The sequence below is a fragment of the Atractosteus spatula genome, chromosome 6 (assembly GCF_055471065.1).
Source record: "Atractosteus spatula isolate fAtrSpa1 chromosome 6, fAtrSpa1.hap1, whole genome shotgun sequence".
NCBI classification, from domain to species: Eukaryota; Metazoa; Chordata; class Actinopteri; order Semionotiformes; family Lepisosteidae; genus Atractosteus; species Atractosteus spatula.
The window spans coordinates 42393057-42409306 of NC_142711.1; the positions used below are offsets into that span (position 1 = coordinate 42393057).

The following is a 16250-nucleotide window of genomic DNA, read 5'->3' on the forward strand; positions in this document are numbered from 1 at the left end:
TCACTTTATTGGCCGTATACAATTTCTTGCATTAGGAATTTGTCTTAAAATTGCTCTCCATGAGACACACAGGCAGGGAGAGAGAAGCTTGGGGTCAGTCATTTATATGGCACCCCTGGAGCCATTGGAGTAAGAGCCTTACTCAGGGGCCCAACAGAGTAGGATTCCTCTGCCAGCCGCAGGCTTTGAACCAGCAACCTTCCAGCCACAGGCACAGATCCTTAGCCACAGTGCCACTGCTCCACTAAATTATGGAATCCTCTGGCTAAAAATGTTCTCTCCTATTTTAATGATACATTGTTAGAAAGGGGAAATTGGTTTTGGTCTGCCATCCAATAAATGACCATGTGCTGCTAAATGTTTGCTTATTTCCTGTTTGGTATTTTGGTTATAATACACTGATTTGAATTCGTGAGTTTTTCAAGATATTTGAAAAAATGCACATATTACACCAAACATGAATATGAAATTAATATGAAATTTTAAATGTACATTTTATACAAATTTATTTTAAAAATGCTCAAATTCTAAAAATATCCCAAATATTAAAATTACCAATGACAAAAATTGTATTAGATCCAATTCTTCATTCAGTAAAATTGCTTTGTGAACCTTTTCACAAAGCAATTTACTTTATGAAGTCCAGAAAGTACTTGACGGGATGTTTTTCTGAATCCAAATCAAGAATTTTGGAAGCAGCAATGAGCCTGTGGAAGGCCTCGTCTTTGTTGGGACTGAAGCTGGTAATGTTGAAGGAGGAAAAGTCAAAGTCAATTTTATTTTTCATGTCTCCAACCTTGATAGAATTGATAATCCCATTTTCCTCCAAAGCCTTTAATATTACAGGAAAAGAAGGGTTTTCCAGGGCCTGAACATGCTGAAAAACAGGGCTAGATATACCTACAACATAGCCTCTGGGTTCAGGGGTCCAGATGTGTGGATGGACATCACAGGCTATCAGAAAGGTGCACAGAATAATGTCAGTGCCATAGACCGTCTTGATCCAGCTAGGCAGATAACTTCCACCCGGTCGTGGGTTGATCTCGATGAGCTTGGGGCCTGTTTCAGTCAATTTCATATCGAGATTGTAGACCCCATTCTTCAGGCCACAGTGGAGGCAACACTGGTATGCAGCAATGGCTAACTGGGTCTCTTTTTCAGGGCAGAGGCAGGTGGGCATGATGTGTGATGTGTTGAAAAAGTAAGAGAGTCCGGGAGGCCCACAATCAGAGACAAATGCTGCCAAGAGCTTCCCCTGAAAGATTACCAGGTCTACGACATACCTTGGGCCGCTAATGAACTCCATCAGAAATGGTTCATTTTTGAATCCCTTGTTTATCATGTGATAAGTTGTTCCTTTTAAGTCCCACTTTAGGCTCTTGAAGTGCTGCTGGCACTGCAGGGAGTTCTCCACTATTTTGACACCCATTCCACCACTGCCTTTCTCCAGCTTTACTGCTGCAGGGAAGCCCACCTGTGCCATGGCCTCTTCGAGCTCCTGTTCACTGTCCACGGGTAGGCAGGGCACTACGTAGAGTGAGGGATTGGGGAGATGCTGCAGGCCGTGGTGAATTCCCCCCAAGTGCCGATGAGAATGACTCTTCTTTTTGGCAGTAACGAGCGCTTCAAAGCCATCACTGGGAAGACCTAGTTCTTTGCACACGAGGGACGTCAGTATAACTGTATCGCAATTAAAAGTTGTGCAGCCATCGACAATCACGTTCAAATCCCGGACCATCTTGGATATGATATGGGCATGAGACTCATCTTGCGTGTGATCGCTGAAATCGTGATGAAGGGTTTTCCACGCCAGCGCAAAACCAGGATGGGATGAATTGCAATCTACCAAGATTATCTAAAAAAAACAGAAATTAACACACTGGAATCTTACCATTCTTGTTTGGCCATGGGTTTCAAACTGAGAAGAACAGCATGTGTTGATGTCTATTTACATTCAGATGCTGTAGGATATTGTTCTGTATTTGAATAATCCTGTCATACTCTGAAATCATAGTTTCGGGGTGGCAGTGGATGGATTTGGGAGCAGAAACTCGTCAACTAGGACATAACTGAAACCTTTTAAGATCCTTAAAGGGGAAAAATAATGCCAAAATGTGACAGGAGTCACTTGGGAAACTAGCTCTTGATATAAGTCACGAGACAACGGCATATACCCAAATTAAATCTAGGTCTTTATTGGCCACCGTTTCCTTTTTTTCTTTCTAGTTTCCTAGTTTTACTTACAAAAGTTCAGGATTTGATTTCTTTTAAAAAGGAGGCTTGGGAGATGAGCAATGGTTAAAATGTTTTTCCAGGCATGCTAAAGATAAAAATGCTTCGTAATGATGAAAATCCATTTCAAGATGTATATTATGCTACAGATATACAGTAAGCTTCAGATGTAAACCATTATTAAATGTTCAAATAAATACCAGCAGGGATTGACTGGTAAACGGATGAAGAAGGATACTAAACCATTTGAATTCAGTTTTGTCAATATTGATGGGGTAAAGTGAGAATGTAGAACATTTCACATATTACGAATTGTTATTTTCTATTTTTTAAAAACATGGAAGTTAACATAACTGATTTATCTCCTATTGTAGAACAGCCCAGGCTGTTCACTAGCATTTTGAAATTATGTGTTCTTCTTCAGGTAGAAAAATTAACATGCTCTGCTTATTATTTGCACCTCTGATCTCATCGAATGAAACTAGAAACTGAGACTTTTACTCAAAACAGTGCACATGTGTTTTTCTTAAAAATAGGAAACACCAGCCTAAATATCACTTATGTATGCCCTGGATACAGCAATAAGTATCTTTAATGATTTCAACTTTTTGTGCATCAGAATTTGGATTTTTTAGCTGAGGCGAGAAACCTTACCTTGATGTGATATTTCTTGGCTGACTGAAACACTATCAGCTTATTTACATTTCCTGCTCCGATGTACAGGATGGTCTTGTCAGCAATGAAAGAGCAGTGGGCTCTGTGGCACATGGCCTGTACGAGAGGCCCGACAGTGCTGCCCTGTTGGTGGGGCTGCAGGAGCTGAGTGGCAGTGCTCTGAATTCCACTGTGGTGAGAAGTCAGGCTCAGGAGGAAAGGGTGCAGTCTGTCCTTGTGCTGTGTCAGAGCAAACTCCACACCTGAAGAGAGGCATATTTACACAGAAAAGTTCAAATATCTTCACACAAAAACTTATAATGAACTATAGACCATGAAAAAGGATATGTTTTGCGATGGTCATTTTCTCATTTGCTAGTATTGATTCTAACTGAATTCTTAATGAATTTATTTAACTAATTATTTGCTTTGTTTGATTAATTTGTAATGCTTCCTAGTTCTTAAATATAATAATAATAATAATAATAATAATATTTGCTTAGACTTATATAGCGCTTTTCTGGACACTCCACTCAAAGCACTTAACAGGTAATGGGAAACTCCCCTCCACCACCACCAATGTGCAGCATCCACCTGGATGATGTGACAGCAGCCATAGTGCGCCAGAATGCTCACTACACATCACCTATCAGTGGGGAGGAAAACAGGGTGATGAAGCCAATTCATAGATGGGGATTATTAGGAGGCCATGATTGGTAAGAGCCAATGGGAAATTTGGCCAGGTCGCCGGTGTTACACTCCTAACTGTATACATATTGAATATTTATTGAATTTTTAAACCATGTTTTAAAGTTAGCTGAATGTGTATTTTCTAAATTTACTACCGGAATATTCATACAATATCTCATTTAAACTAAATAAAATATTTTCTGATATCGAGGTTTGGGTGAAATCTGTGAAAAGCAATTGCTTAATTGGCCAAAAAATACAAAAATAGATTTTTGTATTCAATATGTAATCGAGTTAATGACAGATATATTTTAGGCCTTTTAAAGTACTTAACTAAGATTTTATGACAATTAAAGAAAATAAGTGTAATCTTCCAGTACTTAACAAAAGATAGAAAAAACAAAGTTTTCAGTACTTTGCTAGACACAATAGCCTATGTTTTTATTTATTTATATGCATCATAATAAAATATTTCTTAATGTACCCAAATATTGTTGGTTCGATTTTGAACCAGTACCACTAAAGGCATTAATCTTTTAATTTGTCCAGTTGGTCAGCATGAATCTGATACTGGAAAATCATAAATGATGGTACTGGGACTACTTCAGTTAGCATGTGTTAACCACCACCAAGCTGCCCAGCTAAGAGAAGACTCCTGAGTTAAAACTGAGAATTTTTCAGAAAGATAGGTAGCTAGATAATCACAGATGAACTGGTGATTCTGGACTACAGTATATACTGTATCAATAATATCCTACAAACTACAGAACTGAAGTTAATCTACTGGACAATAAAACAATTCTAAGGTCTTAACAGTACTGTAGGTACATTGAGATGTTTTGTGAATTTTTAGGCTAAAAAATAATGTAAAACTGCTTTGCACATGTAAGGTAAAAGTTAAAAAAGAAAGAGTTGAACTGCCAAGTGGCATAAAAAAATTCACCCCATTTAATATTGTATTTGTAAAAAAGAGTAAGAAATTCAACCAACTCTAAAATACTAGAGAGGTAACAAGATACACCAGCCAAAGGTAGAAAATATTGGTAGCATACAGTGAGATGTATACCATAAATGTTAATCAGTAAAATTGAAGTATTCCACCACACATCTGGTACAAAAGGTTTCAAAGAGAGAGCAAAGAGCAGAGGACTAAGAGAGCAGTCTTGTCTGGTTCCTCAAATCAAATGAATTTGAGTAGGTATCACTGACCCCATTAACAAGCAGAAGCATTAGGCTGGATGCACTTTACAGAGTACAGATCAAATTGATAAATTATCTTTCTTTCATCAACCCTCTCTGAGGGTGAATGAAGGAGAGAATACATGCATCAAGCAAATGGACTAGATAAGTTACATACAATTTTATCTGTGTTTAGAAGAGATAACGGGCGATAGCTAGAGTATTTTATTTACTCTTTACTTTACTTTTTTTTCAGAAGGAGAGAAATCAAAGCAGATTTCTGATCTCAGTGAAAAACATGAAATAATTAGCTGGGGAAGTTATGCTTAAGATTTACAATGCGCTAGTAAGACCTCACTTAAAACTCATGTTCTGTTTTCCTCACTATATCACATTATAAAAAGTATGTTTTATATCTTTGTCTCAGGAGATTATCAGACAGTTTAGGATAAAGGGGGGTTAATGTTTCAGTTAGGGAAAGAACTAAATCAGGAGCTGAAGATATCTGCAAACCTCAGGCTTTCCAGCCAAATACTTGAGGCCCAGGATCTGAGCTCTTTTAAGAAATGGCTGGAAACGTTTTAGTCTCATTAGGTACTAAATTACTAAATCAGAAAATCTGGCATGCATCATTTCTTATGTTCCTGTGTTCTGCCTATCCCTAGCGTATAAGGTCACTAAAGAGCAGTACCTATGAAATCAATCTGAGCAGTAGCCCCTCCCCTCTCTTCACTGGAGAGCTGGGACTGGTAGTCCATGATGCCTTGCATGGCTGCCTCGGCCCACTGCTTCAGGAGCTGCTGAAGTTCTGTGAGGTAGTCCTGCTTTGTGAAGCCCCAGTCCTGAAGTGTCACTTCCAGAGACTGCAACACTGTGGGGCAGCTTCTAATCAGAGCTTCTGTCCTGTTCACCCAGCACACTACCTGAAATGCAGACAAGCAACATTAGCACTGATGTCCAGAGCAGTGGTACTTCCCCAGAGATCCTGCAGGATTTAAATTTTAAGATAAATATCTTCAAAAGATAATGGCGTGGAAACATTATTACTTCTCTTCAGATAAGGTAGGAAACTGGATGCTGGTGTTTTTTTCCAGATGTACTTTGATACAGATCATCTGAACAGTTTTTCATGGGGAGAAATTATACAGTTATCTTTACACACATATGGGGAACTTATCTGTTAAAATAACAGACCCCATAATTTGATAATTATCTAATATTATTCTACTTGGGTTCAACATCTACTGACAACCACATGACTACAATATATTTTATTTGCACTGTACCTGCATCAACTGAGGCTGATCATCAGCAGAACGGCAAACTGTGGCTCTGATGTGGAGATCAAGCTTTCTTCTTGAAACCTCTGGCTCTGAATAAATGTACAGTATACAGGCAGTTATAATAAATGTTTAAAACATATTCATTCATATCCATGTAGTTTCACTACCCTATGCTTTACTTTTCATCATAACTTAATCAGAGAATGTCTGATTTCATTATCAACACTAGAAAACCAGCCCGAGGTGTAAGAAGAATGTCAACCTTCATTTTTTAAAGTGAAAATTTTGACTGAATAGGAAATAATTATCATTATTTCCCTTAACCGTGTGACCCTTAACCATGTGGGTCATCAAACAAAATGTGAGTTTACATGTTTCAGTTCTAAATAGTGGAAACAATATCTTGATTTTCAGTGAAATTGTGTATATACCTATGTTTCATGTTAGTCCCCGTACATTAACTTTAAATAGTAGCAGGAAATGGTAAGTCTTAAATACATTCAGTCATTTATTTATTTATTGCATTATTAATGTGCTAATAGGCATTCCATTGTCTGTCCTTCCTCATTGTATCGTTTTCATACAATGGCACAAAACATTCTTGTGAACACAATACCCTGTGTCTTCCCTTATGCACTGTGGTACTAGAATTCTCTTGACGCGCATTTTATGTGTAAACTTGTGTCACTAACATTGTGCAGTAAAAGACAAAGGAATGTTTCACTAGGAATGACAATGCCCAAGATCGAAGTGTAATGAACTATTATGGAGCTGATATTTGGCTTAACCTGCTTGGCTGAGGGCTGACCTCCTGGCCATAGGACGAGGAGGCCAGAACTCCCAAAAAGAACCAAGCGGGACCCCAAGCCACCAATGCAGAATTTGGAGGTGTGGTCTGTGACGCACGGATTGTTGCAGCAGTAGGGTGGTCGGAGTGCCTGTCTGCGTTCTGTATAGGTTTACTGTCGAGAAGTCGGCTTCTGTTCGCATAGGCGAGTTGCTTATTATAGGTACGTGTTGAGGTGTTGACGGAAGGGAATTCAAATGAACACGGGGTGTAAATGATGAGAAACCATGTAGGCTCTTTGTAGACGGGAAAGGAAATTGCTGCTATTATTAGATTGGGTTAGTGGTGGTGATGTTATCTGGATGGATATGGGCCCATGTTTGCAATTGTGTCCCCCAAAAGCAGCAATGGAAATTGGAGACTCCTGCGCTTGATTCACACAGTGATCAGGAGGAGAGATGGAGGTAGACAGTAGCAGCTTGGCCTTTTATAGCTGTTATAAGTTTGATGAGGGTTTCCTAGACGGACGGAGTAGCCGGCTCGAAGGAAATGCGGAGGCTTGTAGACCTTATGGCAAGTAACACCTTTGCTATCTGACGATAAATTAAGTGTAAGGAACTAACTGCTGCAGCTCTCGTGGACTCTGGAACTGGATAGCGAGCACTGATGGCCTAATGACAGATCCATGTGGGCACTGTGGAGAGGAAAACAAAAACTCCTGTTGGGAGAAAATCAACCTCTGGGGGTCCCGGCCCAATGGATGCCCCCCTTCCGGGCAGCTAGGCATTTTTTGGATAGCTCCAGACTCCGGCTGTATATCCAGCTGTAAAATTCCACTGTAGCTCATGGAATTTACATGTGTGGATATTACGTGAAGTGAGAGCAGTATTGGATCCAAGGAGTAGCGGTGCGGAGTGGGAGAAATGATCCTGGTGCAGATTTGGATGTCGGGGATAGGGACTTGTGTCAAGGGGTGATTATTGAGTAGGCAGAGGTAGGAGGCTGGGCGGACCCAGAAACGAGAGGCAGCGACAGCAGCCGCGGAGGATGAGAGGGAGAGAAATGGGCCCGGGGCCAGATCGGATGCTGGGGATAAAAACATGCATAGGACAGGGGAATGAGGTGAGGGACTTACTGTACCTGTTCGGAAGTCGAGGGGGGTGGCTTTGGTAGCTACAGAGGACGGAAGGGATGAGACTGAGGCTGAATTGGGGAAGGGGGATAAAGAGGCGACGAGAAGGGGACGCGAAACATAGAGCGATTGGTAAGAGAAATGAACTGGATACCGGGGATGGGGAAGTGAACAAAGCAGGAGCAGAGTGGACATGGGGGAGAGATAAAGGACAGGGATGTAATGGGGACATGGGACGAAGGACACCTTAATGAGGTGGACTTAAAGGACTTACCTTAATCAGGTGGTACCAGTGGCAGAAAGGGCGAGAGAAAAAACACAAAGTCGGGACAGAGATACAAGACATGGGACTTACCTGTATGGACATTAAAGAGGTGAAGCCAATAGTAGCAGGGCTGAATAGATGAGACACGTGAGAGCTACAGACTGGGCCGGAAGTAGGACGCCGGACAGACCCGGGGCTGGGGAGATGGCCGCAGTAGCAGCAGAGACAAAACGAATAGATCCAGGGCCAAATTGAACTCCTGGGATAGGGAAAATGAGACATGAATTTTGAAAATGCACGCTTCCAAGACGAAGACCCGACTCCGTGAGCAGTGGTGTCTGAGCCTGGGAGATATGCAGTCACGCGGCAGCCTGGAATGTGTTTTTTTTTATAAAACGGAACAGCAGGGGATCAAGACCCAACGAGACAAGGACACGAGACATAAGGGCTGGGTTGGACGGAAACACGAATAAGACAGGGACACAAGACGCGAGACAACTGCTGACTGGGCCAGAAGTAGGACACTGGACAGGCCCAGTGCCAAGGGGGTGGCCCCCGTAGCACCAGAGATGGGAACCCGGGGCTAAATTGAACACTGGTCCAGGGACACGAGACGGGACAATTGCTGGCTGGGCCGGAAGTAGGACACTAGACAGACCTGGGGCCCAGGAGATGGCCGCAGTAGCAGCGGATGCAAAAGTGGCACGCGAGGGAGAGGGATATCACGTTGGTATTTATAGCGTTTTGTGGAGGAAGGATGAAGGGAGTGATTGCTGATTACTGACGGCTGGGAACAATTGAACGTGGTTGTTGTCATCCCTCCCGAACTTTTGTTATATAAACTCATATAGCAGTTTATAAAATACTGTATATAATATATAAGCTATGCAGCTGAAGGGATTTGTATTATAAAATGCTTTTGCAATGTAGTGTGGCAGGTTGCCCCTTGAAACCACAGACCTGCCACTAGAAAGGTCATCACAAAGGACCACTTGCAAGGTAGCCTCATATGAGATAAGATCACTTCATTGGTCATATACAATTTCTTGTATTAGTAATTTGTCTTTTTGCATATCCCAGCTTGCTCTCCATGAGTCACACAGACAGGGAGAGAAACTTGGAGTTAGAGAGCAGGGTCAGCCATATGGCGCCCCTGGAGCAGTTGGGGTTAAGGGCCTTACCCAGGGGCCCAATGGAGTAGGATTCCTCTGCCGGCAACCTTCCAGCCACAGGCGCAGATCCTTAGCCTCCATGGGTGTGTATTAGTCACTATTTACAGTATATTATTCAGTAATGGGTTGGAACGAACATTCTCATCTGTCTGTAATTAGGGGGTTGACTTTAGTATAGAAGGGTGTCCAACTGCAACAGCTACTGTTTGGAAGAAATCAGGGTGTGAACTAGGAAACGATGGTGGTACAGCAGATGTTTAATTTTGTGGTTAGACTGTTATTTCTGAATGACGAGTTTTTATTTCTTTTAGAGTTTTTTATTTGTGAGTTTTGTGCAAAGCCTTTAAATAGAGCCTACTGGACCTTAAACCACCTGTAACCTTGGAGTGCAGAACCCAGGACCCACACTACCAAAAGTAGTTGTTAAAATTATTTTATTGGCCATATGGTTGTACTCTTCCTTGAAATTTATGTTAACAGTTTTTCACCCGTATATTGGTCTTTCCTCTTTATGTTTGCACTGCTCCAACTAGTGTGTATCGTTCTCTTAATAAAGTTGGAGAGCCGAGCTTTTACCTTTGAAGATGACACTTTGCTGCAGCTTCCAGGGCTTCAGCGGTTGGACTGAGTCGTAAGACGCCGTGATGAGAATAGACTCTCCCTGCTGGATCCTGGGCAGGAGACCTAGTGCTGCTTGAAGGATTTCTTCTCCTGCGCTCTTTTGGTGAACTGTCACGTTGTCACGGAAACACCATTTTGCCCCAGAAGGTTGGACCATCACCTGTGGAGTCAAGAAACAGAATTGGGGTTTCTCGTAATTCTGGGCTTCCTTTACTCTTCAATCCTACAGTGTACCCCCTCTTTCCAATTTTTCAGCATCATAAAGCTCTACAGCTTATTAGAGACATTGTTTTACAGAAATAGGAATCTGAAGTGTAAAAATGCAAATCCTAAAATTAAATGTCAGATTTTTCTTTTCTGAAACAGAAGAGGAAGTGTTTGTCATGTAAAGGGTAAAACTCAGGAAAAAGTCAATCTGTTTAGAAAGAAATGCAATCACGTTGCAGTAAACTGGTCATTTTTGTAACATACATCATAAACTACCTTTTCTATATTTGTTCTTTTTTGGAAAACACATAGTTGTCTGTCAGTTTCATATTAAAAACTGATTAGAAATACAAACTTGTATTTAATCGGACTGAAGAAAATCTGCCAGTTTATCTCTGAATCTTATACCAAGACTAAGTTTTATTGCGAACCCTGTTTACTCAGAAAATACACTTGCTTTGTGGCAGCTCTCAAGGTCAGGACGGTGCAGAAACTCTTCAACAGCCCCCAGCATGGCCTTCTGCAGCTCTTCTTTCTCCTGAGCAGAAACCACGGTCACCTGGGTGTTCGGGGGCAAGGATTTAAGGTTGGGGCGAAAGGCAAAGGCCAGGGTTGGTGGTACTTTAATGCCTCTCTGAGCCACCAGCTGTCTAGTCAGAAGTACATCCTCAACCACTCTGGTGAGCTCGGGAGAACCGCAGGTTGGACAGTCCAGATCCTCTTCCGTTATGGTGCCCAGAACTTGCCCATTTTCAGCCTCGTGTGGCATGCTGTGGTCACCCAGGGAGCTCAGGAAATAGCTGGCGCGTCGGGGAGGCTGGAAGGTGTCCAGGTTAGTGCAGCCCCCTGACCCAAAGGTGACGGCTTTGTGGATGAGGAGAGAGAAAAGCCCTAGGTGCTTTTGGGAAGGAGCCTTGGAGAGCCAAGAGGAGGACAAGCAGAGCATCACATGACCTGGGGTGACAGCAGAGCAGCAACACAGAAATGATCAGCATTGATTCTTTCAGCAATATTACTCCTAGGATCAACCCGTGAAACATTAATGAGAACACTATAGGGTTTAACCAAGTCTAAGTCTAATGTTTAACATCTAAGTTTTACGAAGTCTATTTGAAATGAGGTTCGCTTTCAATCAGATAATTCCCTTAACCAAGAATTCATCCTTTCAGATGAAAAAGAGACTGATGTGAAGCATTTTTCAAACTGGCCCCAAATGTGTGACACTAATTTGTTTTTGCAGAAGGTAAAATAGTCTCTTCAATGGTCTCTTCAATAATGTCTATTAATATTACATTTGCATACACTTGGTTCTTCTCTTAACTTGACAATTTTATTAGAGCATTGGATATCCCCTGTACTGCTGCTACTCTCCACTTGTGTCCCACAAGGCTCTGTGCTACTCCCAGGACCACTCACAATTTTCATGCCACTTCTATGCAGATAACACTCAGATCGTATTCTCGTTTCCTCGTTACTCTTGTCTCCTCCCGGATTAAAAACCTGCCTCTCACCCTAAGCATTAATTTCTGTGCACTATAAATGTACAACCCAAGTTAGTAATAACTCATGCATATATTAAAATGTTACCTTTGTTAAAAAAGGTTGTGATGAAAAGCTAAATTTAGCTTTAACAGATGTCTTGGTGAAACTGATGGCTGGATTGTGGCTGAATCAGTGACAAGCTTTTTTTCTAGACACAAGAGTAAGGAATGGGCATTGATGCTGAAGGAATTCAAAGACATCAATAAAACATACCGGGACATCGCCTGCCTCCCTCCAGCAGAATAGGAAGATATTTGTCAGGTGAGGCCAGGACACAGATAGTCATGTTAGGATCAGTCAAATCTGCAGAAAGAAACAGTTCTATTAGTAATGTACCAAGCAGCATAAATGATTTAATATCCTTATTTAGAGATGAAACAGGAGTGGAAAAACATCAAATTAACTTTTGTCCCCACTGAAATGTCTTTGCTTCCATAAAGCTTAAAAAAAGGGAAATAAGTTTTTTCACTGGAGGAAAAAGTTTAAGTTTTGATACTTGTCCTGTTTCTGTGTGTTTTCCAGAGTGTGCTTCGACCCACTCTAATGGCATTGCTAATAGGTTTCCATAAATCTTATCTTTGCTGTTGTTGAGAGAGAAATAAACAAAAGGTCCACTTTTTTTAATGCTTTTTGAATGCTTCTTCTGTAACAATGCATAGCAATACCGCATTAAATTTAAGTAATAGCACTGCTTGCTCTTTGCCGTACTTCACTCAGATTGCTCCAGCAAAATAACCGGTATACAAATTAAGGTGGCTTGGATGGAAGCATCAGCCAAATAAATTATTATTAATAAATTAAAAGCAGAATCACAGGGTAGTGAGTCCCAGGATGAGCACTGATATCACAAGGAGTACCTATTAGAAAACATGCAGAGAACAGTTTGATTAATAAATTAAAAGCAGAATCACAGGGTAGTGAGTCCCAGGATTAGCACTGATATCACAAGGAGTACCTATTAGAAATAGAAAAGTTTGACTTTGCCAAGTAGTAGAGTAGTGGTTCGGACCCACCTGCTCTTGGTGTAGCTGTGCGGTCTCTGGTTTCAGGAAGCCCCAGTTCCAGTAGTATCTGCTGTAGAGAGCTGTAATACTCTGACAGCCCCTCCTCCTGTAGGGCTGGGTCACTCTCCTCCCAGTGAACATGCGGACCGTCTCCTTCATTATAGCTCTGGCAGCCCACCTCATTCTCACATACTGCTTCAGGTGCCTTCAGCGTGTCCTTATTCCTCTGCATCTCTGATGGACCTTGTCAAGTGACGCCTGCAGCACAAGTTGTACAAAACACAATTTTAGCATCACCAGTGCTGTGAGCTGCAGATTACTCACTTTATTTTTTAAGAAGCAACGCTGTTCTTAAATGGCTCAAGATGTATATATATTTAAGGCACTTAAATTCCTGCATTGCCTGATTTTCTAATGGTTTCACTATCTATTCTCTTCGATTCCCCACAGTGGGTAATGGAAGAAGTTTGATGATACATATCCAAAATTCGCCACCAGTTCACTACGTTTGGCTGTGTTTTACCAATGTACTTTTAATACAATATATCACAGGGAACATTTGTAAAGTCAGGTCTGTGCAGCGACAGAAGTCAGCATATGTACGGGCAGGACAACTAGCTCACAATTAGAGTTTAGATTTCCAAGAAGTCAGTCTTATTTCCTTGAGAAACAGCTTATTTCTGATGAGAACTACCCATTAAGTCTTAAAAGAAAGAACAAAAGAAACCATTTTCATCACAGTCTGTTTTAATCAACTTAAATGTATTTGTCTTAATTCATCCCCATATCTCTGAGTCCTTAATCTCTTACAGGAGTGTCATTCATTATCAGAAATACAAAGGTCAATTTATTTAACACTTCATGCTGAAAAGTAGAAAGAAGAAATACAATCTGACGCATCAGAAGAAAGCTCAACAGCTGAAACTTTATGGTTGTTCTTTCTACATGAATGAACCTTTAAGTGTTCCTTTGCAGTCAATGCATGCTGACACAGCTGTCCATTTATTATCAGAAATGTGCTTGTTCCTGGTAAGGGACACAGTATCATGATTGTAATCCCTCCCCCTTTAGGGCGCTCCGGCTCTTTCACATTTTAGTTGATTTTGTGCACCTGCGCTCTGTTCCAGCCCTTCCCTACAAAAGCTAGATGCTCCCACCATTTCTGGCTCTGCATTGAAAGATGGACGCCCGGAGGCCCGCCTACCACCAAGTTGCCCTATGCCTGTGTCTTGAGGGCATTGGCCTCCTATCAGCATCCTGAACCAGCCGACTCCGGGGCTTGGAGTGTCTGGCCCCGTTACCCCTTTTTTATCTCCCCGACTATACAGTAGAAACTGGCACACAACCGCTCAGGGACAATTTAGAGACACCTGTTAGACACCTGGCAACCTGTTTTTGGAAGGTGGGTAGAAAACTGAGCATTTGGTGAAAACCTGGTGATGATCTTGGAGAGAATGAGTAAACTTTACACAGAAAGCATCTGTCTGGAAGTCAGGAAATGAGCCCTGTGAAGCAGAAGTCTTAAAAAAAAAGATGTAAAAAATGTATCGTGTTACTTCTTAAGAGGTTTCTGGCTGAGCAAGTAGAAATCTGTTTCCATCACTCTCTGTACCTCATAACATAATATTCTGCCACAAAACACTGTGGGTTCAGTTCCAGGAAGCATTGGGCAGCGCAATTGATTATTTGTTGATTGAAATTGGAGGTTTGTGTTTTCACTGTTGTCTGTAAATAATGATGCATTTGTTTACAGTCATGACACTTGTTGATGAGGCAATGGTCAAGACCTGCTGAGTAAAAGCAGAGCAGAGTTGTTTTTTTATTTATTTCCTGAAGTGTTTTAACTACAAACACTGGAACCACCCTGGATTCTTAGGATTTCACCTGTGCGAGGAATGTGCAAAGGTCTCCAACTGGCCAGCGTGACCTGCAGATCTTCACACAAGGCTTAGTTCCTGACTGAGCAAATAGCAAATCGGTCACACTCCTAACATTTCTACAGGACAAACTGATTTTTTAATTTTCCGTTGGATACCAACTTTTTAAAAAGGCATTTGACACCTTTCATTCAATATCTTTATTCGTCAGCTCAATTTTTTGTTAGATTTTCCTGTAGTGTAAATGCTTTACTTTTTGTACCCTTTTTGTCAACCTCATCAACCCTTGACAGAACCCGGCTTTTTAATGACCAGCAGTTTATGGATGCTGTTTTCTATAAGACATTCATGCTATTAGTATTTTTGTTGTCGTATTACAGCTGAATTTAAAACATTAATTTAATATTATTCTAGAAGTTAAAATTCACTCTCCCACCCCAAGCACAGAGACCTTATACAGATACAGCTACCCTTCACACAATTACACATATAACTATTCCCATTTATACAGCACAGTGAGATTTGTATTAAATATAAACACTGGGCTTTCACATCGTCAGACTACTCGTTTAAGAAAGAAGTCACCAAAATTACACCAATAATACATCTGAAATGTAAGCTGTAAGTTGGGCAATGTTTTGCATGAAAAACCCCCAAACATAAATAATAAGCTCATCACAGCAATATATAACAAAATTCACAAGAATGCATAGATATCTAATGATTAAATGATCTTTCATTTAACTAATCTATTTCTTGACAACTTGATTTTTTGCATTAGCAAAATAAAAAGCTAAGGTAACTTCTCTGGTCTACTAAATAACAAAATTATATAAAAATAACATTATGCAACATTGTGCATAATGTTTTTAAGCAGTGAATAATATTTTATTGCAGGTATCATGTAAAGAATGATAATTAGGTGGTCTTCACAGTCTAGGACTATACCAGGAGTTACTGTACAAAGCATTTTGCTGTCAAGTGTCAAAATCATACTCACTGTTGAGTGTTGGTGACGTCTTGTTTTCACTACTGGGACTGCTTCCTTTATCACACGGCTTTAAATGAATCAATGAAAACACAAATTATGCATAACCAAATGAGTTAAGGAGGGCTGCGTCCAGTAGCTTCAGTTGTTTAAATTACATAGGCAAGGCATTCCAAACTTACAGTAATTCCAGCTTGTACATGAAGATTCTAACAGAGTGTTGTGGAATTTTATCAAAGAAGATCCAGGAGAGGTATTCTCATTCACTCAGTAAGGTCTTTATTCATATTGCAACATGGGAGCCCTGCTGTCACTCTGCAGAGTGCGTCAGAGACTCAATTTGTTACAAGCAGTACAGGGTTTTTATAAGATGTTGCGCTGTAAGAGAAAGCTCAGCACTTTGTCCCTTCTAACACTTCCCCTTTCCCTAAGACAAAACAGATTACATCATAAAAACGAAAGAAGAAGCACCACTAGATTTGTTTTTCAAAGCTTATCAGTTACTTTCGGCTAATCTAATGACCCAGACAGCATATATTGTTTTGGTACATTGTCTTCTAAAGTAACCTAAACAGTACGTACTTTGTTGACGTACTGTTTTCTAAAAATCTGCCCGT

At 40.8% G+C, this 16250-nt stretch overlaps 1 protein-coding gene across 1 annotated transcript; it reads right to left on the minus strand.

Moving 5' to 3' along the window:
* Positions 1-628: 628 nt before the first annotated feature.
* On the minus strand, positions 629-15714 carry LOC148832912 (carnosine synthase 1-like). Its single transcript, XM_088919181.1, has 9 exons — positions 15646-15714; positions 12778-13026; positions 11978-12067; positions 10680-11176; positions 9971-10175; positions 6042-6127; positions 5447-5678; positions 2887-3149; positions 629-1855 (listed from the first exon to the last, which is right to left on the minus strand). The coding sequence occupies exons 2-9, from the start codon at positions 12998-13000 to the stop codon at positions 629-631; spliced, it is 2823 nt and encodes a 940-aa protein (XP_088775307.1). The 5' UTR covers positions 13001-13026; positions 15646-15714.
* Positions 15715-16250: the final 536 nt, after the last annotated feature.